The 25,747-nt window shown below is 37.1% G+C and overlaps 1 protein-coding gene across 1 annotated transcript in view; it reads left to right on the forward strand.

Annotated features, from left to right (window-relative positions):
* Positions 1-25,747, forward strand: part of USH2A (usherin) — a 370,331-nt gene that overhangs the window by 244,610 nt on the left and 99,974 nt on the right. Inside the window, exons 42-47 of the mRNA XM_005523335.2 lie at positions 9,304-9,638; positions 12,659-12,781; positions 15,269-15,432; positions 17,417-17,626; positions 18,977-19,179; positions 20,958-21,070. Coding sequence (XP_005523392.2) covers positions 9,304-9,638; positions 12,659-12,781; positions 15,269-15,432; positions 17,417-17,626; positions 18,977-19,179; positions 20,958-21,070 — 1,148 coding nt within the window. The remainder of the gene's footprint in view (positions 1-9,303; positions 9,639-12,658; positions 12,782-15,268; positions 15,433-17,416; positions 17,627-18,976; positions 19,180-20,957; positions 21,071-25,747) is intronic.

Raw genomic sequence — 25,747 nt, forward strand, 5'->3', positions numbered from 1 at the left:
ATAAGATTGAAGTTCATCTGTTAGATTTATTATTTTTTGGTATACATTGTATTTTCAAAAGGTAAACAGAGTAGTGTTACCAATGCAATCTGAATAGTTTGAGGGTATGAATTTCAGCAGTAAACCAATACTGATTTTTTTCCTTTGTTCACACGTAATTTTAAGCTATGATAATAAAGCTATTCACTATTAGACAAAAAAATCCTGAGCTTATAAAATTATGCTTTAATGTCTAAGGAATTGCATGTTACCTCTGTGTTAATTGCAAATCAGTTCAATATGAGTACAATAGTTACTGTAAGAATTAATAACGATCGACCAGTAGTAATTATGATGAATTGCCAGACTGCTTATTGAAGATTTGGGCAATCTACTTCCAGGACTCTGCCTTCTGTACTTCTGTAGATATATCTTAATATTCCCCACAATTTATAGTAAAGCATTTTTCATGAATTTGCCAGAAGCTGCAATGCTGAGTAAATAGTAGCTCTAGTTCAGTCACATGCTTCCCCACATGTCCACGTTTCACTGTGTGAGCTTTTTTGTGTTGGCTTCAACTCTGAGCACAAAGACTCACTGCAACCTTTGAAGCTTCAGAGTTAATGTGGTGAGAACATAATGATTTTATATCTTACCCCTGGTTTTTTTTTTTCTCCAAGTGCATTCAACACTCAATCCTAGTTTTAAAAGCCTGTGGGTTATCAGAGATTGTGTCATTCTTTACTGATGTCTTTTCCTGAGATCAGACACATGTGTTCAGTTGTAATTTTATTATATTTTGCTCAACTCTGAGATTGAGTAATCTACCAATACTGAAAGTCAGTTGGGTCATTTATTTCTTCTGAAATCTGAAGTCAGGCAATCCAACTTTCACTCTATTATAATTAAATTTCAATATAGCATTGTTTTTAAAATTTCTTTTCCTTTCTTACTGAAGAGTTCAAATGCTTATTTTCCTTCTTTTCCCCCAGCCTGTCATAATATTCAAAACTCTTTAAAGACTTTTAATATCCCAAACTGTATGAACTCATCTATGAATGGTTAGCCAAATTTAGCGTCACTGCTGCTTGTGTAGTCTCGGACTTGTGTTTTCCATGTGGAGACAAATATTTTTCAGATCTGTTAAGACTGATTTTTGTCAAAGATGCTGAAGCCTGGATGTTTTTATTTCCATGAATAAGTTTTACTGTAATTTTTTATTAATTTTAAATATATAAGTTAAAATGTTCAAAACAGCTTAAGGTGACAGCACTGAATTGGGAAAAGTGACTTACGTATATGCCTCTCCAAATATATTCACTCCTGAGTATCTCTTCTGCTAAATTTTCTCTGTTACTGTACAGAGCATTGTTTTTTTGCTGATATTGACATAAATTCTTGTATTTGTCAAGTATTTTAATTTACTTAATATTGTTCCATTTTTTATTCATCATAAATGATAGAAAGTCAGGAACACTTGGTACAGTTCCTGTGCAGAGAGTATTCCATGGCTGAGATATTACTTAAGTTCAGATTTCTAAGATTCTAAAACTTCTTAAAAATCTTAAAATTTCTTTTGTTTCTCCAGGCCAGCAAGATGTTTATTTAATTTTTTAGCATTTTTTTTCTAATAATAAATTATTTCTTCTCACTTTAAAAAAATAAAATGGAGCAAAGCTATAGTTGCAGAAGGGTTCCTTGCACTTCATCACCGACGAGATAATAGACAAGGCTTGCTGCACCCAGCAGTTTTCTCGCCTTCTGCTTGTTTGCAGATGGGAGCACCAGAGGAAGCGACTGGGATTTCATCTTACTTGTCGGTCTTCCTACAGATCTGTCAAATGGATTAGCTTGCTAGAGGTGGTGTTGTTTCCTTCCCTGCATTTTTATGGCAAATTCATGTCAGAGTAGTAGGGCTTGGAGAGCACTCAGAGCTTCACTGTGTCCCTGAGGCTGTCTTGTGTGAATGCTGTGTGCTGGTAAAGTACAAGAAGAACAAGGGAGCACCTGTTCTCAAAATGTTCAGGGATTTTGCCCAAATTCTCTAAAACTAGGGTGGAGATCTGCAAACCCACTGTGTCCCTTCACCCCAGAAATTGCTAGTCGCACAGGCAGAACAACTGTGCAGTATTCTGCAAGGATTACCCCGTTGTGGTTGAAATGTTTTCCCATGTGGAAATAGGATGGATTTCATATGCAATTGCTTTACACTGGAGCCCCTAAGAGTCCTAGAAAGGCTTACTTTCCCTCCTGAGTAGCTCAAGCCCAGCACATCTGCAGTGCATATATCACCTACGTAGTGTTCAAATGAAATTTGTGGAGTCCTTTGCTGTACAGTGCTCTTACCTCAGTGTCTATGATGGTAACTCTTAAGAACAGGGTGGAAAACAAGCCATCTCTTTGGGAAGGAGATTTTAATTGCCTCTCGCCCTAGAGAGAGCTGTCCTCCCAGGTTAGAGGAGAAGGTATTGGAAGGGCGCTGTGGGAAAGATTAGCAAGAGGCTCCTTTACCAAGACACGGTCGCAAATCAATAGAGGCTTTCAGCTGTCAGTGCAACCAATCCCTAAACCATGAGTGCAAATATTTACTTCTACTGAAAACAGAGAGAATTTACAAAAAAGAGAAACATATTTCCATTCCTTTATTTAGTCACTGAATCAATAAAAATGATTTGAGGATGTGAAGAATTCAAAGTGCTCCAGGATAGTAGTCACTTGAGTATACAGCTTATTTTCATAGACCAAAGCTTTCACTCTGCAAGGAGCGAAATATCAGCATGGCAGGTCACTCTCAGCATAAACACTTCTGATATGTGTGTGCTCCTTTAACATTTAATTTTAATCAGAATGGACCAATATCTCTCCATAACATTTAACTTGCTTTCCTTTGTGCAACAGAAAGTGTAAGGGTGTCGATGATTTTTAAAGTACCCATTTCTGTGACACCTGCATGATATTTTTTAATATTTGCTGAATTGATAATGTTCATGGTAGCGGAGTATAATGCGCAATAAACTGCTTTTGTGGCTGATTAAATGCCAAAGTGAAGTGGAGGTATTCAGCAACTGCAAAAGCCGTTTATTTAGTATATGCCAATGCCACGAACATTATTCCTGTTACACAAGATTTGCTATACCCTAATGTACAGAAGTAAAAAAGAAATTGTTTCCTTTTCTTGTGAGGGTTGCAATTGCTGTGCTGCTTCAATCTCACACTTCACACTGATATGACATTCGCAAATATAGCTAGGTTGAGTGGCTTGAGAAAGAGACTGGTTTACACAGTGAATAATTATTTAATGGAGTTCTTTGTGTAGGAAAGGCATTATGTGGCTGGGTACACTGAGCAAAATTAACTGTAGTATGCAAATATTCCAACTTTGGCCTTATAACTTTTGGTGGGAGGAATTCCCTTTTCCTGACAGGGTTCTTCCTTGAAGATTTTGGCCTGAAAAAGGCAGCTGTAGTCTTAATTATTGGCTTAACCAGGGACTTGATGCCTCATATTGCCTGTATTGCTCCCCCTCACCAATGACTGCCATCAACTGGACCACTGACAGATAAAAAACTGGAGCCATTTCCTGTCATCCTTCATGTAACTTTTTTTTCAAGATGGAAGTTGGCATTAGTTGTGCATAATCCTGATGTTTCTCTTTTTTTTTTTTTCTTTTCTCTTTTTGGTGTTTCTAAAGAGTGTGTGAGAGAATTCCATCCTCCTGGTTGGATGGAATAAATACCTCATTGACATATAGTTCTTGTGCTGTGCTATTCCTTCATGATAACATAATTTAAAGAAACTTCCAGCAACCTTGATTAGATACAAAATGAGAAAAATAAAAAATTATTATTACTTCTCTCTTAATATATGTTATATATGTTGCCTGTGAGGAATGAAGGGTTGTGGTGATTCTGTGGCACCTAACTGCCGTTCTAATTTCTTTTTTTTGTTTGTTTGTTTTGCATATTGATTCAATAATGTCATTGATTTTCCATGGATTGATTATTTTTCTGAAGTATTTCCTCATGAGTTCTCTGACTGAAGAAGGGTTATAGGCTTTTTAATTCGATTGTCATTCATGTTTGTTGTTACCCACAGAGACTTTGCCATTAACCTGCCATTCTGTTCTTTGTATAGAAGAAACTGAAGCAGAGAAAGCTGCCATTCCATTCTCCAGATTGAACAATGTCATTAGTTTGCTGTCACAGTATCTTCAAGAGTTGCCATCTGTACTCTTTCAGTGCAGTAGATTATCATTAATTGCAACAGTGATAAACTTTTCTAGTAGCTATTTCTCAAATTTCACTACTAAATTGGATATGCAAGTGAGCAAACACAAATAAACAAGGCTCTATTTTTATAGACATCTTCTGTTCTTCATTAGCCAGAAGCTGGATAGTGGACTGCTAAATGCCCTTTGTTCTGTAAATAGGGTGGGATTAAAATACACAGGAGAAAGATTTCAGCTGTAAGGAACAGATATCACTGACAGATTTAAAGCAACATACCTTGTAATTACAGTTTGAGTACCATCCATGAAAAATAAGGTGTTTTCTTTATACATTTTCCATTTCCCAAAGAATTAGTTATAGGCACATGTTCTAGAGCTGGGTTTTTTTGTCTCACACATTAATGTTTGCTGTCCTGTGAACTTGATTCTGATTACAGAATGTTGGATGCAATGCTAAATATTCCAAAGTCAATGAAGCTGGTAACAGTGAAGTGATCCTTCAGTGTTCCTGCTCTGCAGGTCACTATGTGACAGAGAATGAGGCTGTGAAGAGCCTCCAGGTTTAAACTCCCTGTTGCTATTTCATTCTCCAAACACTTCAATCTGCAGTTACCCCAGAACATAATTTTGAGAGTAGAAACAACCCTGATTCCTAAGCCATGTCTGCTAAAGGGAGATGCAGTATGCCAAGGTGGTGCCAATTTCTCAGCTTCGTGCTGAGAAAGAGGAAAAAGAAGGCTTGGACTTTGATCCTCACCCTTCCAGTTTTATGCAGGTATGCCTGGTGCATCAGGGAAATTGTTTAGGAGCGATCAATCCTTGTGTGAAGATTGCCTTGTAATGCTGCTAAGGTCAGGGGGACCTTGGTTCATTTGACACGTAAGTGCTGCTTGAATGACTTAGGATATTCCAACACCCATAGGAACAACCTTAACTTGCACACTTGAGGTTTTCCACATTAGGACTGTGTTTTCTTGCACAGCTTGCTCATTTGGTATAGATTATACAGTGAGGTTTCATCGGCATCGTCCCTCTGCCTTTGATAAAGTGTTGCTGTTTAGGAACACAAATGTTCTTTTATTCTTTTGTTTTTCCCACTACTCAAGTAAAGTTCTAGGAGTTTTTGTAGTAGCAATCTGCTACTGCAAACTTGCAGTATACTGCATGATACTGCAAACATGCTGTTCTTCTGTGGTAGTCCTTGCTGAAGATGGGTGTAACTCATGTGCAAAGTTTATGAGCAGAGCTGTCAGTGACCTTTCTCAGAATTTGCATTTCCAGTATGATCCTGGCTCTTGATTGAACTCACAAAAATTTCTGTTAAGACAGATAAGAATTTGGGGAGAAATTCTACTCCAGGGTATTTGGGGGGAGCTAGGAGGTTGTCAGAGGACTAGTTCAGTGTCTGGAATGCAAAATTAGCAGGTCTTTGTTTGGAGTTTTGCCTCTTTCTGATATGTGATTTAGTCTGGGATTAAGTCTTTCTATCTCTAAAACTGGAATAATAATATTTGCAATTTGAGACTTACAATGTGCTTTGAGACCAACAGTGAAAAGCTCTCAGTAGTGCATTTATTACATTCTGTTTGTAGAGGTTACAAGCAGTATCTAGGAGAAATGAGAATAAAATTAAGCCAAACACACTGATTTAAAAGCAAACTGTTGAAGCCAGGCCTGAACAGTAAAATAGCTTACATGTGCCAATGCCTCTCCTCAGATAGCTCAGAATTAAGTTGCAGGGTTCCAACTGCTGTCAAAAAAGGAAAAAAATTCCAAGGTTATAACTGTTTAATGGGGGGAAAATGGCTAATTTCTGTCCCTTTAAATTTTGTGGTGGAGAAAATAAGGTCCTTTGATCTTTAAATGAAAGCTTCCAGAGTCATTACATTGAATCAGTTAATCTCTCCCAGTAGTTACCTTATTCTCTCTTCCTCATGGGCATCCTCTTTCATGGTCTCAGTGCTGAGCTTCAAATCAATGAACAAACTGTTACTGCTTCCAACACAGCCTGTCTAGTGAGCTTTCCTGCTTTCATGCATTGCCAAGCTCTTACCTCAAACCTTGGCATGTCCAAGAGGAGAAGAGGTCCAGTAGTGCCACATGTGTGTGAACCAGGCTGGCTCCATCATCTTCATTTATGGGTTCAGGCAGTCCCTTGCCTCTTGACAAGACATGTTTGTGAGGGATTGCATGTCCTGTCATTCCCAGGTGATGCAGGTAATTCTAAGCAGCTCAAGTGACACAGGAGGGTTAGGGAGTATCCTTGGTCATCCCATTACCTAGTTTAAAAAACTATTAACCAGAACAACAACATATCTTCATATCTTTGTGTGACATATCCATGCCCTGACAAAAATAAGTTGCACTGTGTATGCTGCTGGCTGCATATGCTCTTTGTTCAGAATGTTTTTTGTTTCTCCCAGAGAAAAAAAATGTCCCACTGTAAGCCCCACAAAGCATATCTTTTACTCACAGTATGAGCTACTGTACCTGTTAGAGCACAAAAAATGCTGTGAAGTAGCACATGGCAGTTTTGAAGGTGTTACCAGCTAGTGCACACACAGTTTGAAACTCAAGAGCTGAGGTTATGGAGAAGCCTTTGTTCTCCTGCCATTAATCTGTTAATGTGAAGGGGTTACAGAGTATGGTGAGTCTTGCTCAAGTTGTGCTAGAGTAATTTTGTAGGTTTAGACATAAAAGTTAGACATCAAAAATGAAATGTGATTAGAAAACAACTCATCCTCTCTTCCAGGTGCAAAGTGGATTTTTGAGACAGTTTTATCTTCTGGGAGGGTAGTACCAGGTATTTTCCAATGTATTTGGCATGTTTTTTTTTATTAGAAGTCACCTAGCATTAAGCAACAAGAAGGCTTTTTTCACCAATAATAACAGATTTGCTTCACTAATGTTCAGATAAAAGACCTCAAATATGTTATTTTCATTGAGACAGAATTTCAGGATAGGTACCTCATGCATACATGTCCAAGAGTTGTACAGCATGTGTTCCAGTTTCTGACTGTATCACTTACTTTTCTTTGTGTTTACTTCCCTTGTTTCTAGTTGTGTCCCTTGCCTCTTGCTCCATTCCCGGGGTGAGAGGCCAAAAAGGCCTTGACACTTTGTAAGTGCTGCTCAGCAGTAACAAAAATATCCCTGTATTACCAGCACTGTTTTCAGCACAAATCTGAAACAGCCCCATACTAACTCCATTCTACTACGAAGTTAACTCTTCCCAGCCAAAATAGCACATGTACTTAAAAACTTTTTCTGTCTGTGCTAATTATCCATTCTTCTGTTTCCTAAGCTCATCACTAGATCACATTAAATTCAAAAAGAGGGTTCCGCTCAATGTCTGTGAGAATGGTGCAGACTCAATTCCTATCTTGTGTGAAATTTTGCACTGCTTAAATCAGTGGTATTTTCTTTATTTGTTCAAACATGATTTGGGGCCAGAAGCAACAGAAATCTGAATGCAGCATTTGATAATTAGCCAGAGCTAAGCCTTTCCTATGTGGGCACCAATAATCTTGGTTTTGCTGTCTTTACTCAAGATCACCCTGTCTCTAATACTCTGTTTAATAGTATTCCAGAATTTGTTATCAAAATCCTTCAGCTTTCTCCAGCACTTTGCTGCCAGCTTTCTTACAAGTCTGATGGCCTAAGAGGTCCTTCTGTACCTAAAATAGAACATTTTGTAATCCCATTTTTAAAAAAATGATTTTATAAATCAAGCTTCTCTGTTTCCATGGCTGTGTATAATTGCACATATACATTTTTAAAGATAGTTATTTTGTAGACTGAGAGAATTAAGGAAAAAGTTTGAATTAACTGAAACTAAAGTACTATGTTGTTACTATTTAACAATTCAGTATTTCCTTTGTGTTACCTAGGTCTTAGACATATACCTAGGTTTTTGGCATATCTAGGTTTTCTCCATTTCTGTGTTCTTTTCTATGTTGGATTCAATCCTTAATTATCTTGTGCCTGGGAGGAAAAGAGACAGCAATTGCTATAGATGAGTGGGTAAATGGCAAGGAAAACAGTCCCAGAGCAAAGCAAATCTCTTATGCTTCCTGCACTGGGATTTCTAGGGAAATGAGTATTGATAGATGCTTTTACACTACCTTTAGGAAACTATGAGATTCTTAACACATGTTAAGTTACATGTCCTTGCCTTGCCAGTCTGAAGACCCCTCTGTCATGGTGCCATGGCAAAAAGACTTAAAAATAATTTAAAACATCCATGCATTTTATTGTGCAATTATTTAAGTGTGATTTCTCAATGGAGCTAGTACGAATAAATATATATATATATATATCTAAATGTGCTATCAAAAAAAACCAACAAAAAAACTAAAAAAATCTCAGTTCAGTAAGAGCAAAACCACAGTAAGGGTAGCAGTTTGTGTGTGTGTATATGTATATATATATATATATATATATATAATGTGTGTATAAATCTATAAAAAACTGAATTCTTTATGTAGCTTCCAATCTTTTTGTGATAAAGTTTTCTCGGTATCATTTTATAGTTCCAAAAATGGAAAATTATGCCTGTTCTTTTTCTAATACTTACCAGTGCAATATAGTAATTAATAATAAAGGGAAAACATGCATATTTTGTCATATGAAGAGTGCAGAAAATTCTGGGTTTTTTTTTGGAGCTAATGCAGTTACATCTTTCTGAACATTATGCAACTCAAAATAAGATTTGTTTTTACTCTGCCACTGGTAGTCAAGCAAACCAGGTAATACCCCCTAAGAAAATAAGTGACAGTCAGTGATACTTACGACTTTTAGTGTCCTTTTGCTAATGCATTTGAACATCACATGAAATTCTTAGTGATGTGGAGCGTCCTGAACTAGTAAAGCAAAAGAATAGATTTTTCAAAGGTTACAACTGTTTCTCTGGACCTCACTAAAATTAAAGATTAGATATCTAACTGATTTCCCTTTAAAAATAAAAGGTCTGTTTTGATGGAAAAGAACATCTTCAGATTCCACTTGTGTCCATCTGTAGCATGTTATGTCTGTATTTCTGAAATCTGACTGTAAGAAATCTGTGTTTAATTGTATTTTTTTTCCTTCTCCTTCAGGTCTCCTGGAAGCCTCCTCTGATTCCAAATGGAGAAATCCTTAACTATGAGATTCGCATGCCTGACCCACGCATTGTCATCGCTGGGAACCCTTCATCGAGGCTGAGCCATTTGGTGACCAATCTGATCCCCTACACAAACTACTCGGTCACGGTGATAGCTTGTACTGGAGGTGATGGCTTTCTAGGAGGCTGCACAGAGAGTTTGCCTACAAGAGTGACCACACCCTCGACTGTTCCTCAGAGTGTCAGTCCCTTGTCTGTGACTCCAATCAGTGAATCCTTTATTGCCATCTCCTGGCAGCCACCTCTAAGGCCCAATGGTCCCCATCTGAGGTAAGCTGAGACTGAGAGAGCAGTTTGTTTCTCCTTACCTAAATCTGACTCAGAAAATTCTGAGTGATGCAGACTTTGTTATGTGATCTCTTAATTTTGGACTTCTTGAAATTCCTCCCTAGGGCTCAGAGAAGAGCCAGTATTATTCAGGGTGAGTGTGTTGTCTGTGCTGGAAGGTTCTGGGTCCCAGATCAGGGCTGTCTGAAAAACCAGAAGGAGCAAGCACAGGATATTTGCAAGGTTGTAAGTGGTTTGGGCTGCAGCATCAGCCACTGTGGTGATGAGTTCAGGCAACAAGTTTCACCAATAAAATAACAAGAAAAAGAAGAAATCTCTGTAAACATGAGAAATTAACACATCCAATATTCTCTATACTCTGAGTTATTCCACATGAAGAGAAAGTGACCATTTGGAAGGATGATGACATGAAATAATCTTCAAAAATTAAGTGATGAATGCATTTTAAATGAGACAGCGCATGAGAAAAATCGAAGTGTTAGAAGTATGATAACCAAAATAGGAAATGCAAGGAAATGATGGATATAGTGGACTGGATTTCACCACAGGAGCCAAAGAAAGGAATCTCCTCTGCATTTTGTCTGGAATGATGGGATGGGAATCTTGACTTGAATGTTGAATATTGAGCATGTGTATGTAGATACACATTAAAAAATATGGATTTGAGTGCAAAAAGGTTTCTATAGACAAACATATATATACACAATTAAAAATGTCAAATCTTTGATTCTAGTACTTTAACGTATCATGAAACATTGTGCATGGAATTATAGCTCTGTACTCTATATGTTTTGGTTAGTAGCTCTCTTCTAGGTGCACTGATGGGTTCAATAATTGTCATGTAATGCCGTTTCAGTTGCGTATGTTATTACAGCACAGTAGCTTGACTTTTTCTTCAGGCTTAATTAGGGCACACTACAACTGAATGAAATGATGATTGCTCTACAGTCAAATTCAAAGTTTTAGAAAAGCAGCGCCTGTTATTCTGGGGTTAACAACATGACCATTTTACCATAGATTATTGAAGTAATTCAGCACGACCTACATCTGCAGATTTCATTTCTTTCATGGTGTGCCATGCTGCCTTCAACAAGAACAACCACTGAAGCAGCTGCTCTGTACAGCATGATGGAACAAGAAGTCTGCAGCAAGCAGAGTAGCAGCAGCAGCTGCCAGTGGGGGTGATTTACACATGATCGCCACTCAGTGTTCAAAAAGATTTGATGTTTTTCAAGACTCATCTATGAAATATATTGGACAGAATATGCCAGGATGGTTTCCTATAAAGCTGTAATGATCTGTCTTTGGGTTGACACTGATGAACCACTCATGCGAGAGCTGTTCTTGTTATAAAGTCATCTGATTTTTTTGACAGAATGGAGTTTAATTAGCTTTTGCTATTTAATTTCTGAAGTTATAATCTGAACTTCTGCAGTATTTCAGTGCACAATGCTTGTATTTACCTGTGAAAAATTATTCCCTAAACTAAAGGGAAAAAGTTGTTGGAAGTTATGCCCATACTTGCTAGCTCCTATGGAGCACAGGAAGTATCAGATTTATTTCATGAGAGCATCTCAGTTGATTCCTGGTTTTGAAGCAACACTAAATCACTGTATGCAGTACCTGTTAAATACCTCTTCATTCAGGGTCTCAAATCTGGGATGGTGTTGTCCAGTGTGCCCTTATCAGAATGGAGATGATCATAACTTCAAGTGTCAAATTACACACAAAGCCATTGGTCAGTCAATTACAAGAGAGTGGTGACCCATACCAAGATATTCTACAGAACAATTAAACATGGAAACATTTTCACAAATGATTCAAAAGATTTAAAATGAGAGTTTAAAATTTGCCTGAGTATCTACATACTTTGGTCTGGAATTTAGCAGTAAGCATCTTTCCAGAATGGGAGGCAGGGACAAAATGAAGCAGAGCAGCTCAGCACTTAAAAGAATCAAGTTATGTATTTAAGTGAATATATATGCGTATGACCCTAATTTGCTGGGGTATCAAATTGAAACAATTATTGAAAGAATAAATTAAACAATCCTGTGGAATGTAATAAAGAGTACTAATCCTAAAGATTTTGAACAAATATATCTAATTTTGTTTTCTTTAGAGTGCAGTTTCCTTTGTAATCCCTAGAATAATTAGGAAATGCAAACTATAATGTTATCCCCTTTAGTTTGTGTAGGTACTAAGTGATCTAATTTTTGTTAAATTCCATGAAGGTTCTGTATACAAGATGATGGCGAGTGTGTGATGCAGCCTGGGTGGAAAGCATGTTTTCCAAATCAGGCAGTCTCATGGCTGACCTGATGAAAGATGGGCTTTGGCTGACCTGCTGTTTGGAACAGAGACAGGAATACTGCTTCAGATACCAATTAAAACCAGGATGAAATAGTTTGGTCTTTCAAGCTCACATCATGAATTTCTACCCAAACACAAAGGTGCCTTGCTAAGGTCTACAGATGGCTGGAACAGTTAACTCATTCTGTGCCCGTTACCTCCTGTAATTTACACTGTGGTTATTTGCAAACACATGAAGTACAAAGGCACTCTTCAGCTACTACTAATAGTAAAATATTAATGGCAGTGCTCTTTGTTTCAGCACATTTTCAAGAAAGAGACATAATCATTTCATGTTCTGGAGCAACCTGTACTTATCATGCAAGTCTCCATAAGACACTGTTATGGGCTATTTGGACATGATAACATTTCCACAAAGTTTAAAAGTTTAATGTAAATTATTGAATAAAGCAGGTTTTTTCCAGGTGGAAATGCTTCATTTTCCATTTTCAAAGTGTTTCCCTTTTTTTTTTAAGTAATTGAATGTTTTAAATCACAAAACATTAAAAAGAATGTTTATCTCAGGAAGTTTACAGCTGCAAAAACAAAATAATGTGTGGCTTTAAAAAAACCTGGTTGGGTTATTTTTTTGTGTGTGTGTGTAATAACATTAGTTGAGATAATCCTGGTGTTCTGCTTGTCTTTTGTGTTAGATATGAGCTCCTGAGACGTAAAATCCAGCAACCACTTGCATCAAATCCCCCTGAAGATTTAAATCTGTGGCACAATATTTACTCAGGAACTCAGTGGTTTTATGAAGATAAGGGTCTTAGCAGGTGAGATTACAAAAACTATAAAAAAAAATGCTGGCATTTTGTACAGTGTATGTTTAATAGTTCAAAGTATTTCTTGTGTCTTTATGTAGTGAACATATTAATTATGTAATGAAATATTTTTTGTCATCATCTTTGGTGTTAATCATTCTAATATGCAGGGATTTATTATTAGTGTGTCATTCTTGAGTCATACATTGTTTTGCTTTGAAAAAAAATGAAAATAAAAATCTCATTAAATTTTAGCATCAATATGCTCATGTAATCAAACCATTTAGATTTTTGTGTACAGATGCTGTAGATATGTGTGTTGTCAAAGTTACAGCACTGGCAGAATGAGTGTTTGAGGGAAAGATCTGAAAATTGTTTTCAGCAATGATTTTTACCTGATTTTGTTGTGTTAGTTTCATCACCATTAAAAGCAAGATGTTTAGAGTGGGGAAATGGAGTGTGCTCTGTTCCTCAGTATGTAACAGACCTGCTCTGTGAGGTAGAGCAAGACATTTACTCTTGATCAACCTTAGTTTCTACATCTTGAAGTCAAGGCTATTGCTCTTTAAGACAAAACACACAAATGAAGAAATTGTAATGGAAGATCAGCATGGATTCTGCATTGGGCTTTTGTAGCTAAAGTCTCAGGAAAACCCTCATGGACGGTTTCAGGGTGTGTGTGTTCTCATCACTGTCGTGCTTTATGAGAACTCCATGTCAATCACTTCCCTTCAAATACCTGTACTTTCCTTCTACTTTTGTTAAAATTGTGTGAGCATCCCTCCTGAGCAGAATGGGAATCGGGAGAACGTGACCTCTGCTCCTGTCAGAGACACACCTAAGCAAGCTGAGAGCTACTGCCTCCCTCTGGCTTGCTTCTGCCTACTTGCTGAAAGCTGCTGCTCATTTCCATCTGTTGCAATAACTGCTCACAGAGCTGTTCTTTCACCAATCCTGCCCAAGTGTCCATTTCTTTCTCTCAGCCATGCTTGAAAGTCTGCATTGAGTTGCCTTTGCTTTTAGCTTTGCATATTTTAGTGTGTGTGGCAGTTATGTCAGCAATTCAGAGATGGCAGTACATTCATAGGCACCATGATATTTTGGATTGAATGAGGTTTGGCAAAAAAAGTGTGCCTAACCCTTGGACACACCTGAACATTTCTCCTGGGGAAGGTTCTGCAACCTGCAGCTATGTTTTTGCAGTTAACAGCTCAGGATAAGTTTGTGGCTGGAGAGAAAATGCTGCAGACAGGCTCAAGCACTCAAGCCTCATTTTTCCCAAAAGAAAATTAACATATCAGAATTTATTTTCATTTGTCATACTTTAAGCATATTGCAGAATTAGTGATCTTGTCCGATGGTTTCTTCATTTCTAATAGGCTATGACAAACTCATTTTATTTTCACTGTTAAAAATATGAATTAAAAATTCTCATAAGTAAATTGCAGGACTAAAGTCCTTTCTTTATTTTTATTGTATGTGTGCTACAATGTCCAAGAGAAAGGTAAATGTTTGCAAGTGACAGAAGATGCAGAGAGAGAAATAAGATGTGTTTTTTATATTTTCGCTGTTTGTCAATGCTTAAAGTTGGAGCCAGTGAATTCCTATTAATTTGCTTTCTTCTCAGTGGGACTGCTAAAGCTTAGCTCTTTTAAAAATCAAGGTGTTACAGTAAAGCATCTAAAATAAACATAAAAAGTAAAGTAAATATACACTGTGAGTGATTTTTTTTTGTTCTAAAATATCTAAATATTAGGCATTTATTGTATGCCCCTTTATTGCATCTGAAGTTTATCCTGCTGGAGCTTCAGTGAAAAATTGAACAAGATGATCCTGAGTTTCTGTCTTTGTGCAGTTTTGTGTGAGGCTTTTTGTGAGGAAATTAAATTTGAGATTATGGAATCCCACTTAAAGTAAATTAATATGCCTTTTGCTATAGGGAAGAAATGATGACATGACAGTCACTTGGTTTACTAAATATACATGTAGTTTTTAATAAATCTATGCACAGTTCTGAGCAAAATTACTTTATTAAATGAGCTTGAGCTCCTAGGTGCCTTTTTTGGGATGTTTTTGTAGAAGAAGAGTCCTGACTGTATGGTGAATCCCTTTTACAAATGATATCCTGCAAGTTAAAATCAATGGGTTTCCCAAAAGAGGAAAAAAGCCTCATTTGATTAAATTCTGATCCAAATTTTGGCAGGTTGCCACTACTGTAATTGCATATTGAATTGAGCTATAATCTCTCAACACCTCAGAAGCTACAACTATGAAGAATTGAAATAATGTGTTTTATTTTTGTTACCATGTTAATCATGCTGAATAATTTCCACAAAATAGATGCTTCTTATGAAGTCTTCATTGGTGCATCCCATAAAGATGAATTTTTGTGTAGGGGGAGAAGAATCCACAAAACTTTGGCATAGGCAGAAAGTTAACAGCAAATATTTTCTATGTCTGCATTTTTCATTCCATTTAATTATTTTTAAAATGTCCTAGGTACACAACATACGAGTACAAGCTCATAGTGCACAACGAGGTAGGATATACATCAAGTGAAGAAGTGATAGCTACTACATTAGCAGGATTACCAGAGAAAGGAAGTGTCCTCGTTGCACGTGCTGTTAATCACACTGCCGTGGAAGTGGAATGGTCAAAACCAAGTAAGTGTGCTTAGTATTTATTCCAGTAACTAGATGTTAACCTTCCATCACTTACCATGGCCTGCCTTGCTCTCAGAGGAAACACAGTCCTTGCCTTGATTTATAATATACCTAAATGTCCTTGAAAGGAGAGGAAAGAAATAGGGAAAAAAATGTGCACATTTTGCTCTTCCTTCGCCATGTTCCTATTTATTATATGCTCTTTCTGCAGAATGAGAACAGTGTTAATGCAAACTCGTGAGACATGTATAAAGCAGTACTATATAAAGTCCTGTTGTCATTGTGGTCTATTTCACCCCTTTGTATAAAAATTTACATCTACATTCCATCATGAGAAGGAGAGAAGGATGAGAAGGATGAGAAGATTCCCTTTCTCTTCCTTTATGCTCTTCTCCTTAAAATGAATTTAGCCAATTTCTCTAGTTGGTTTGTTAATGCAGCAGTGGGGAATTTCTTCATGACTTAAATGCAAATGATATTGTAAGGACTGGGTGCTGAATTGCAGCAAATGTAGTCTCTTTATTTTATAATTGCATGCCTGAAGTAAGCATGCTTATAAAAACTGACAAATGTAATAGATCTGAAGCAGCTCACTGAAGTTTCATTACCTTAGTAATCTAAACCCCTGACCTTCTAGATGTAGGTAATGCAATCTGGTTTTATTTTCATTTTTATCTTAGAAATTTCCTCCATATATGTTTGTGAATGTAGAAGTTAAACGCCAAGACAAGGCCAATCATTCTTTGAAAACCTTATCATATTTTATTACTTCCTATCTTGCAAATAAGCCTATTAACTATTTTGTATATCAGTGTTTTATTCTTTTCCATAATATTAGTTTTCAAATTGGTTTTTTGTTTTCTTTGGGAACTTGGGAGCCCTCAAGATAAGTTGCCTTGCTTTCTTTCCGTACTGAAAGTTTCTGACTTCTAAGGATTTAGGTCTTGTATCAGTATCACTTAAAAATAGTGTATAATTCTTGATTAAGAGTTTAGATGACAAACCCACATATTATTAAATCTTAAAATTTGCTTTTGGCTTCTATCAGTGCTCTGTCCCAGTGAGCTGAGTCCTGCTCAGTAGCACAGTGTGTCATTTCAAGATTTTTGTGTTAGTGCTTACAGTTTTTGTCGTAATTATACTTTTTATCTCGATGCCTAGTGGAAAAGCAGTTGCATTTAGTCAGACCTGAACTTAAACTGCTTGACAAAGGACAGATAAGATAACTGATGACATCTGAGTTACTAAAATGGAGAAGACTTGCCTGAAATCTGTGCTTATCCATCAGCTCAGACCAGTGAATATCCTTCGCTGTGTAGCCAGAAAATTTTATTGTGTTTTCTTTCTTTCTCTGGGGAAGTTAATGCTGGGTAAAATACATTTCAGAAAGAAATGTGAGGATTTGGGGTTTTTGCCCTGTATGTATAATGCTTCTGAATGTATTACAGCTTTTCATGTAGATGATGTGCTCATGCTTGTTCTGAAACAATAACACATAGCTTCTTGCTCTACTGTGAATGGCCAAAATGCCATCTGGGTAAAGCTGAATGTCACTGGAATTTATGGCATAGGCACAAGTCCTTTATTCATGGCTAGAGGAATAACACAGGATTGGAGTGGGCTCTGGGAAGTGGTGTTTGAAGGGAAGGGGCAAAAAGGGCGGCACACCACTGTTTGCAGTGGGTTTTACCTGTTTTTTGTTTATTCCATTGTCATCATGGGGATGTCTAGAGGAAGAAAGCTTTCTCCAGTGTTGGATAGGATGATGAACCATTAATGATTTTGACAAATTAGGGAGAGCAGAGTCTGTATCACTCATTAAAAGGGTGAAATTGGAGGTACTTAATAGAATATTTCCTTCCTTTCTTAAAATAAGAGGGTCTGTGTAAAATTTAGTTTTCTCTTCACAATGAATGTTGATAAGAAACTTGCTGACTGGATATTTACCAGCTGACATCTCAATGTTTTTCCATTCTTTTCCTAGCATTGCAGGATTTGCAAGGAGATGTTGTTTACTACACCCTCTTCGTGAATTCTTCTGATGAGAGAAGATCTCTGAGGATCCAGGCTGATGTAAACTCTGTAGTCATAGATGATTTGCAGCCCAACACAGAGTATCAGATATTTTCTCAAGTTTTTAATGGAGTCCACAGCATCAACAGTGAAGCTGTGCATGTGACTACCTCAGATGGAGGTTGGTTAGCAGTGAATGCAGCTTGGCTTAAAATCTGAGAATGAAATTGATTTTTGTTAGGGTTGAGATCAGTCATCCTTCCATTATAAAATTTCCGGTATAAAAGGAAAAAGGTCTAAAACGTTAAAATGCTTAAGTGCTGGTTGTCATCATGTGGTAGATCAATAAATGGTCCCACTGAGACAGAAGCAAAAGCTCTAATAGCAGATATTAACCCAGTTTGCTCTCATCTTCTCCTGCATATTCCTGTCTGTGTGCACTATGTTTGGAACTGAGTTCATATCAATAAATGGTGGAATTTAGAAACAATTAATGGGTTTTTTAAAAGATTTGCTCTGTGAAGCGACGTGCTTTTGACATGACAGCTGTACACAGGGCCTTTCCTGAGTCACTAGAAACTCTGGGTGCAAGTTCAGTCTCTAAGAAAATTCTTTATGAGTCATTTCTATGCCAGTGGGCAAGTACAGAGCTGGAGGTGGAGGTTGAGGATAAAATAATAATTAAAAAAAATTGTGCATCTGAAATGTGTTTAGAATGGTCTTTCTAATCTTTTTGCTTTATAAAGTCTCATTATAAACATTATAATATCATTACCTCAGAAGCAAGTGTTCCAGGTCATTAGCAAAGCACTTTAAGGGAGGATTCCATTTCCTTTCTCATGCCAAAGGTCAGCACCTTTTGTTTATAAAATAGAATTGATGGTAAGGACAATTTTTCAACTGGTAAAGATGGGTTCTTATGATAAAAATAGGCCTTTGCATGGTCATTTATGACATGCTGAGATAATTATGTAATTTAACGCTAAGAAAGGTGTTGGTTTTTTGTTTTTTCTTTTTTTTTAAATAAATGTTAGACTTCATCATTACCTATAGTAATCAGCATTTGAAACCATTTACATAATGGCAATATTGCATATTGCTTCATCTATAAGGCTGATAATGTCACGTTCCATCAGACATAAGGTATTTCGGTCTCAGGTTTTGCTTTAAAAGCAAAACGCTCTATTCTTTTCTATTTTTTTTAAGAATTAGGACTGGGGAGACAAAAATAATATTTGTATGTTGGCAGTGCAGATGGATGAGTAATTTATCATCATATCTCACTGGCCACATACTACTGATGATTGACACTGTGCTCTGGTATAAAGCATTTTACCATCAGCTCTCATGATTTCTAACTGAGAGTATAATAAGCCAATTTACAGAAGACTACAGACTGTGATAACTTCATCAGAGGAAAGCAGATAAGCAGTGAACCCTTTGCTAAACCTAAATACTAATCTGCATTTGGTTAAACAAGTGCTTTTGCAGAGACAGCTGGAGTTTATTCACTTTCTTCCTTTATTTCTAGAGCCTGAGGGCATGTTCCCTCCAGAGGTTGTCATCATCAACAGTACAGCTGTACGTGTCATCTGGACATCGCCTTCAAACCCAAATGGTGTTGTCACAGGGTACTCTGTCTATGTAAATAACCAGCAGTACAGGACCGGAATGAGCGAGCCGGGATCTTTTCTTTTGGCAGATTTGTCTCCCTTCACCGTGTATGATATACAGGTTAGAATGTATTTTCTGCGTTGCCCTAACATACTTTAATTTTACTTATTTACTTCTACTTGGATTTCCAAGAAGAATATTGTTTCATAAATTTCTGTACACACATGCACATGTGTTTGCATTGATGCTTTTCGTATCCATACAAGGAATATATTTATTTTCAGCATATTTTGGTTTGTGTACACTTTTCATCACAAATTTCAACTATCTCTTTTTTCAAAGTGTCAAAATTCCATTTAGTTCCCCCTAAATGCTCTGTGCTTCAGCATTAGCAAAGCCCCAATATATATTACAAAGAGGCAAAGATTCTACTCCTACTCATTAAAAGAAAATTGCAATTGTTTAAGAAACATTAGGCATGTATGATGTATTGTACAGTGAAATAATGATGTTGCATTTGACACCCCATTATCAGGTTTTTTCCTTACCCTTTTGAGGAGACAGCAGAGCTGATCTCTCAAATCATCTCAGTACTTCCTATGGTCTTTAATACGTGCAACGTTTTTTCTTTGCTTTTTCCTTTCTCTTCCTTCGCCTCTCTTCACACATCTAGTGAAAGGCAAAATACTGTGGGCAGAAACATAATAATAAAAATAATGAAAAAGAAATCTCTCTATCCCGACTTTGTATTAAACGCCTCAAGAAATTGATTTTGACACTTAATTGTAACTATTCCTGTCTATTTCATGAAGGTTTGGTTTACATAATTATATATGAGACAAACTTAGTAGTACCATATATACTTAATTCTGAAAATTTCCAGCCAGTTACTCCATGCCATAAATAAACATCACAGACAGGCACACCATAACAGATTTCCATGTTCCAGCCCCTCTGAAGCAGCAAACCTCCATCCATGAATACACATATGACTTTCTGAATGCCACTTGGAAACACATTTGTCTTTTCTCAATAACAATGCAAATTCAGTGTACTGCCTCACTTATAGACCCTCTGTATTAATTTACCATGGCCACCTTCTGTTGCTTGAGATGTTAATTATTCTCTTCTGCTGTGCTAGTATTTACATCAACAGGATAGGTAAAAGCAAAGTAAGATGCCTTTATTGTTTTTTTCTTTTGATTATTTTTCTTCTTTTCCTGGAAACAATATTATCTTGGATGCTGTGCATCTCACTGGTAATCTTACTGCATTATTTTTCATTTTCATGATTTTTTTTATTTGGCGTAACTTACCTGTTGGCAGTACAGAAACAATGTCAGGATCCTTCATTACCTCCTTCACTTTTCCTCTTAGTTTAATCCCAAGAAGTGAAGGAATAAGAATTTATTTCTGTGACATTTTTTCATAAAAAAATGTATTATTTCTATTTGCATTTCTCACTTTTAATTTATAAAATAGACATGAAAGAATAGAAAACACTAAGAAAAACTTCTTTTTTTATTTAATGTCGGAATATATAGTAGGAATATAAACCTTACTCAAGGCCTCAGATGAAAGCATGTTTTTTTCAGTATTGTGTACCGGGGTATACATGCAGAAAAACAAGTTCATTGCAACTCTTTTGGTGATAATTTAAGAGAAAACAGCAATTAGTGCAATGTACCCTTCCTTTGAAAATCGTGTGGGAAAATGTGATACAGTGCAGTATATCTCTGGCAGATACACTTATCTCAAAGCTGCAGTATTTTCCTGGCTGCATGGAATCTGTTAAACAGAAAATAATTATATCTCAGGTGAAGAGAAAGTCTAAATAATTAGCAGAGATGAAAAATTTCTGCAGCTGAGTATGTGAACCTCATGTTCCTCTCCATCAGATTGAAGCCTGCACGGTGTATGCCTGCGTGAGGAGCAATGGGACCCAGATCACCACTGTGGAAGATGAGCCAAAGCAGCTGTCAGCACCCATTATTCACATAATTGGCTCAAGGTACTGTGCTATAGGTGGCTTTTGTGTATCAGGGAGATTTTTAGCCAGAATGGGGACCTGAATGTAAAGCTGTCTTCTCAAAATTGAGTAAGGTACATGAAAGAATTCAGTATACACTCTGAAAACATTTTTTTGTGGTTGATATCTTTGGTCTTGGAGTTTTTTTCACCGAAAGATCAATCAAAGAAGTCTCACCCATGGTTGATTGTACATACCCATTTGGGTATCACTGTGCTGTGATAATAAATAAGGCATAAGTGGAAATAGTTAAGAGAAGAAGTGTAGTGGAATGAAAATTATCACATTCTGCTGTCAGTTAAGAAGAGGAAGATTAATGTTCAGGGAGCAATGCGATGCTGATAATGGAAACTTAGAATAATTCTGGGTAAAAAAAGTCACCTATCACAGCAGTAAGAATTAGTAAGCTATCTGAAAAGGCGTGCATATCTATGTCTCCTTGAACCACTGTTTGCAATCTGCCTATCCACTACATCCACAGGCTTGGGCAAACTTCTTAATTGTAAAGGGAGCATCAAAATTGCAGCCCTTAGAAGCAGCCAAATAGTAACTTATACAGTGATCCTTTGAGAGCTAATATCTTCCAAAGACAAAGTAAAACTCAACTTGAAAACACATTTTTCAGAATTACACCAACAGTAAAGCAGTTAACCTCCTGTGTTTGTGTTATTGTTCCTGTGATTTCAACTTCTGGTGGAGTATGCTCATTAGCAGTGTTTCTTTCATCAAAAGAAAAAAGAATCGTTTGAAAATAACTAGTATCTAACATCTGAGCCTTCAGAAATGGCCAACAGAATGGAGTTGCATCTCCAGTCTCTTAAGGACTTTGGATTCCTGTTTGCTATTTGTATATTTTACTTGAATTGAGCATTTGTCTCTGTATAAGGGTGAAATTAAGCTTGCTATTTTTCTGTCACACATATAGATACAGTCAAAGCTTGTTTGATGATAAGATCTCAATTCAGGATCTCATCTTTTGCCCTTGGCTTTAACTTATGTATGCCTTTGTCTGTATTGTCTGTACTTTTCTGTACTGCAAACAATTATGCATGTTTCTGCTATTATATATAGACTAAATATGTCATAACACATGAATGCAAAAGGATCAAAAACGCCTTCCTACTTTATAATCTGCTCAGCCAGAAACAGACTCTGTTTCTACACTGCCTTTTCCTACATGTCATATTATCATCAGCTGTTCTTATATCCCAAAAGAATACTAACTACTGATCGATTGCCCGGACATGTCTGGCCGTGGCCTACATGTGCCCCGGGTAGTTCATTTATTTGCCACGGTGGATTTGCTAGAGTGGAATTTAATCAATAGCTAATTCATTAATTCTGGTCCTCGAGTATGTAGGGATTGTGCAGTATAAAAATGACTGGCTGGCTTCAGCTTTGATTGAAATATGACAAACACTGTAGCTGACAGCCTTGGCATGTGCTAGGCTGAATATGAATTTTGCTTATTTATCCTCCACAAAGGAAAAAAGCTTGGGCAAAAAATAAAAACAGTTTGTGTGGACAAGAGGACATTTTAATACGTATCTATCATCAGAGAGCAAAAAAAGACATTTCTAGAGTATAAGCTCATGGGATACCTGAAATATAATAAAGCCTGTGCAGTTTATTGTCTTTAATTGGAATCATGGCATTTTCCCCTCTTCTGAATCAGTTTTGGGGGGCTGTATTATTGATGAGAATGCTGTAGGATAATGTCTTCGTAGCATTCACAAATAATTGTTTAAAAATTTGCCTCAAGGTGCTACATGACAGAAATTATAACTTCATTCAGCAACTTAGAAGTCTTTCTGATAGCAGCTCCATCCACACTGTTCTAATGAAGGTTATACCACCAGAGCCATTATACCTTACTTTTCCACCCCTTACACTTAATAACTCAGCTTCAGGCTGAAACTTGGCACAAAAGGTCACAGTCCTGATATAATTATTATATAATGCTGAACTTCAAATAGAAAACTGTGTGGGACCCAATCCTGAAATCCTAAGTCAGGTTCTGCTTTGTTAAGTTTCTTGACTGGGTTTTTTGGGGGAGAGGCTGCATTGACCATGTTTAGGTAGAAACAAATGCGGCTGAAATCAGGTACATTTTTTGTTTGTTTTGTTTTTAATTAGGACCTCAGGATTTGACTCTGTAAACAAGTATAGCATTTTATTGCACAGTTTAGAAAATTCTCTGAGTACTGAATGTATGTGGATGCTGACTGAAAGTTTGGGTAGTGGTTTTAATTCTCATGGTGTGTTGGAGAATACTTCATCCCACTTTAAAACACTCTTCTTCTTTCTCTTTCTCCTTGTAATACAGCAATTCTGTTGCATGCTTAATTCAAAGGTTGATGGCTCAGGAAACACCATGGCCTAACCTAGAAAATCTAGGGAAAATCCTTCATGGGTTCATGAAGAGAGGGCCCTTTAAGCATCTTGGGGAGAACCAGAAGCCCCGGTCAGGGTGTAATGGAAAGATAAAGAAGATAAGGCCAAGGGAGAAGAGCTGGGTGAATTCTTTGGCTTGGTGTTCAGTATCATGGGACTTTGGAAGGTTTTTATGTCTGTTGCTGGTTTTGGGTGAATGAGGAGGAGGAATTATCTTAAATGAACATGCTAATGAGAAAGATTTTAGGAAAAAACAGATAAAACATGGCAAAAAATTATTTGGATTACGGTATTTTCTCATGAGTTCTAAAGGAGATCAAATATGAAAATGTCAAACTACTGTGCTAAAAAGTCTACTACTGTGTTAAAAAACTTTTAAATTGGTCTCATTGCTGGACAAATGGAAGATGAGAAAATGTAGTGCAGATTTCATTAAGGGAATATTGGGAACTAAAGACCAAGGAGTCTAATTTTCCATACTGGAAAAATGGTCAGAGAGCCAGAAGACACCTGATAGCTCTCTCTGCTCTAGTCATGGGAAACACAAAGCACTGAAAGGTTTCTCCAGGAAGTTTGTAGCAACAGCAGAGGCGTGATGCCATTTATCAGACTGTCTGGACTGTGTCACACTGCCTTCTCTAATAATGTCAGCCCTGCATCCACCATGCAGCAGGTACTTAACTCCTGTGCAATAGTGCTGCAGCAGTTTCTCAGTATGTGTGATCTCCTGATGAAGGAAGTATTTTATCCACTAGTCATTAATAATAGCAGTGTTCCCTGTCTTAGGACTGTCAGGTGAATCTTGTGAGATTTTTTTTTTTCCCACTTCCAGCTCCTAAAAAGTAAAGTCATTGAAACTTTGATTTTTTGAATTTAACTCTTTCATGTGATGAGACTAATGGAACATTCATTATCAAGATTCTGATGTGAAGCCTTGATATATCTTTAATCATCATCGTTAAACCTTTACTACTATATTGAGGAAAAAAAAAAGTAGGAGTCCTTTTCCGCTTTATGTACACTTGGAGCTGGTGATGAAGCGGGCAAACCCCAGAAGTTTATTTCCAGTCTGTTTTATCAAAATATATCTGAAGCATTATCAAAATTAAAAAATACTGTGATTTTTTTATGGATTTTTTAAAAAAAAATCTTCCTGGAAATGTCAGAAATAATTGTCTTTACATTCTTGAGCCAAAGATTTCACTTTTCTCTCCTTCACAAAAGCAAATGCACCTTCATGGATCAGTTTGAAATTGTTCTTTATCTCCTGAAAGTGCCTTCATGGACTTGTAGTCTGAAGCAGATTGTTTCTGTGAACATGGCTAGGCTACCTTGCCTGCTTCAGTATTTTCATCTCAGTGACATCCGTGGGACTCATCCAGCATAGGAGCTATCATAAATGGCAGACCCTTGGGCAGACAAGGATTATACCCCACCTGTGAGCTGTTGCACATTTTTTGTCTATGCCTACAATTCGTGAGGCTGCTTCTGCAGGTCAGGCTTTGGGCACTGCCCAGGATAGACACAACTCCAGTGTATCCCACAGGGAGTGAGTGGATCAAAGGAGAGGACAGGCAGGCTCTGTCCCCGTGTTCCTGCAGCTGTATCAGATGCACCGCACATGGCACAGCTGCCTGCGCACTAAAGCGCCCATCATGTCCCATTAAATCTACACCTGCTCAAGAAGGTTTTCAGCTCAGCCTTCAGATGGGGGATGTCAAAAAGCCTCTGCAGTACCATGAAAACCCTGCTGTTCTTTTTTAAACTGAGCTATGCTCAGCTCTTGCTGTGTTGCCATGATTTGCCATGGGTGGCAAGCATTGGGAGGTATAGACGTTACTGAAACACCTGTAAAATTGTGAAAGAGTCTGCTTGTCTATGAGCCTGTTCTGGAAGGTCATACTGAGCTTTACCTTGTTGGCACTGGTCAGCAAATTCCCATTCTACACAATTTCCTTGTTCAGCTGCAGTTTTTCTTTATATCAGGCTATGTCCACCCCAAATGTGTATCTATCAAATAATAATAAAGTGATTGCTTGTTAAAGGAAGGAAATACATACTGAGCTCCACAGAAAAGGCAAAATGTTAAATCATTGTGTTAATTCTTAGGCCTGATTTTAAATTATATTAGAGAGAAATATGACTTGAAAAACTAAAAAAAACTGGCATGGTACTCTGAAAATATACTCACGAGGGTCTGAATGAATCTTGCAGAAAGCAAATCATACAAAAATATGACTGGGAATGCTTTCTTTGCTCCTGTGA

This window comes from Pseudopodoces humilis, chromosome 3 (genome assembly GCF_049639895.1).
Source record: "Pseudopodoces humilis isolate 2021_Gansu_Grassland_sample_001 chromosome 3, ASM4963989v1, whole genome shotgun sequence".
In the NCBI taxonomy this organism is placed as follows: Eukaryota; Metazoa; Chordata; class Aves; order Passeriformes; family Paridae; genus Pseudopodoces; species Pseudopodoces humilis.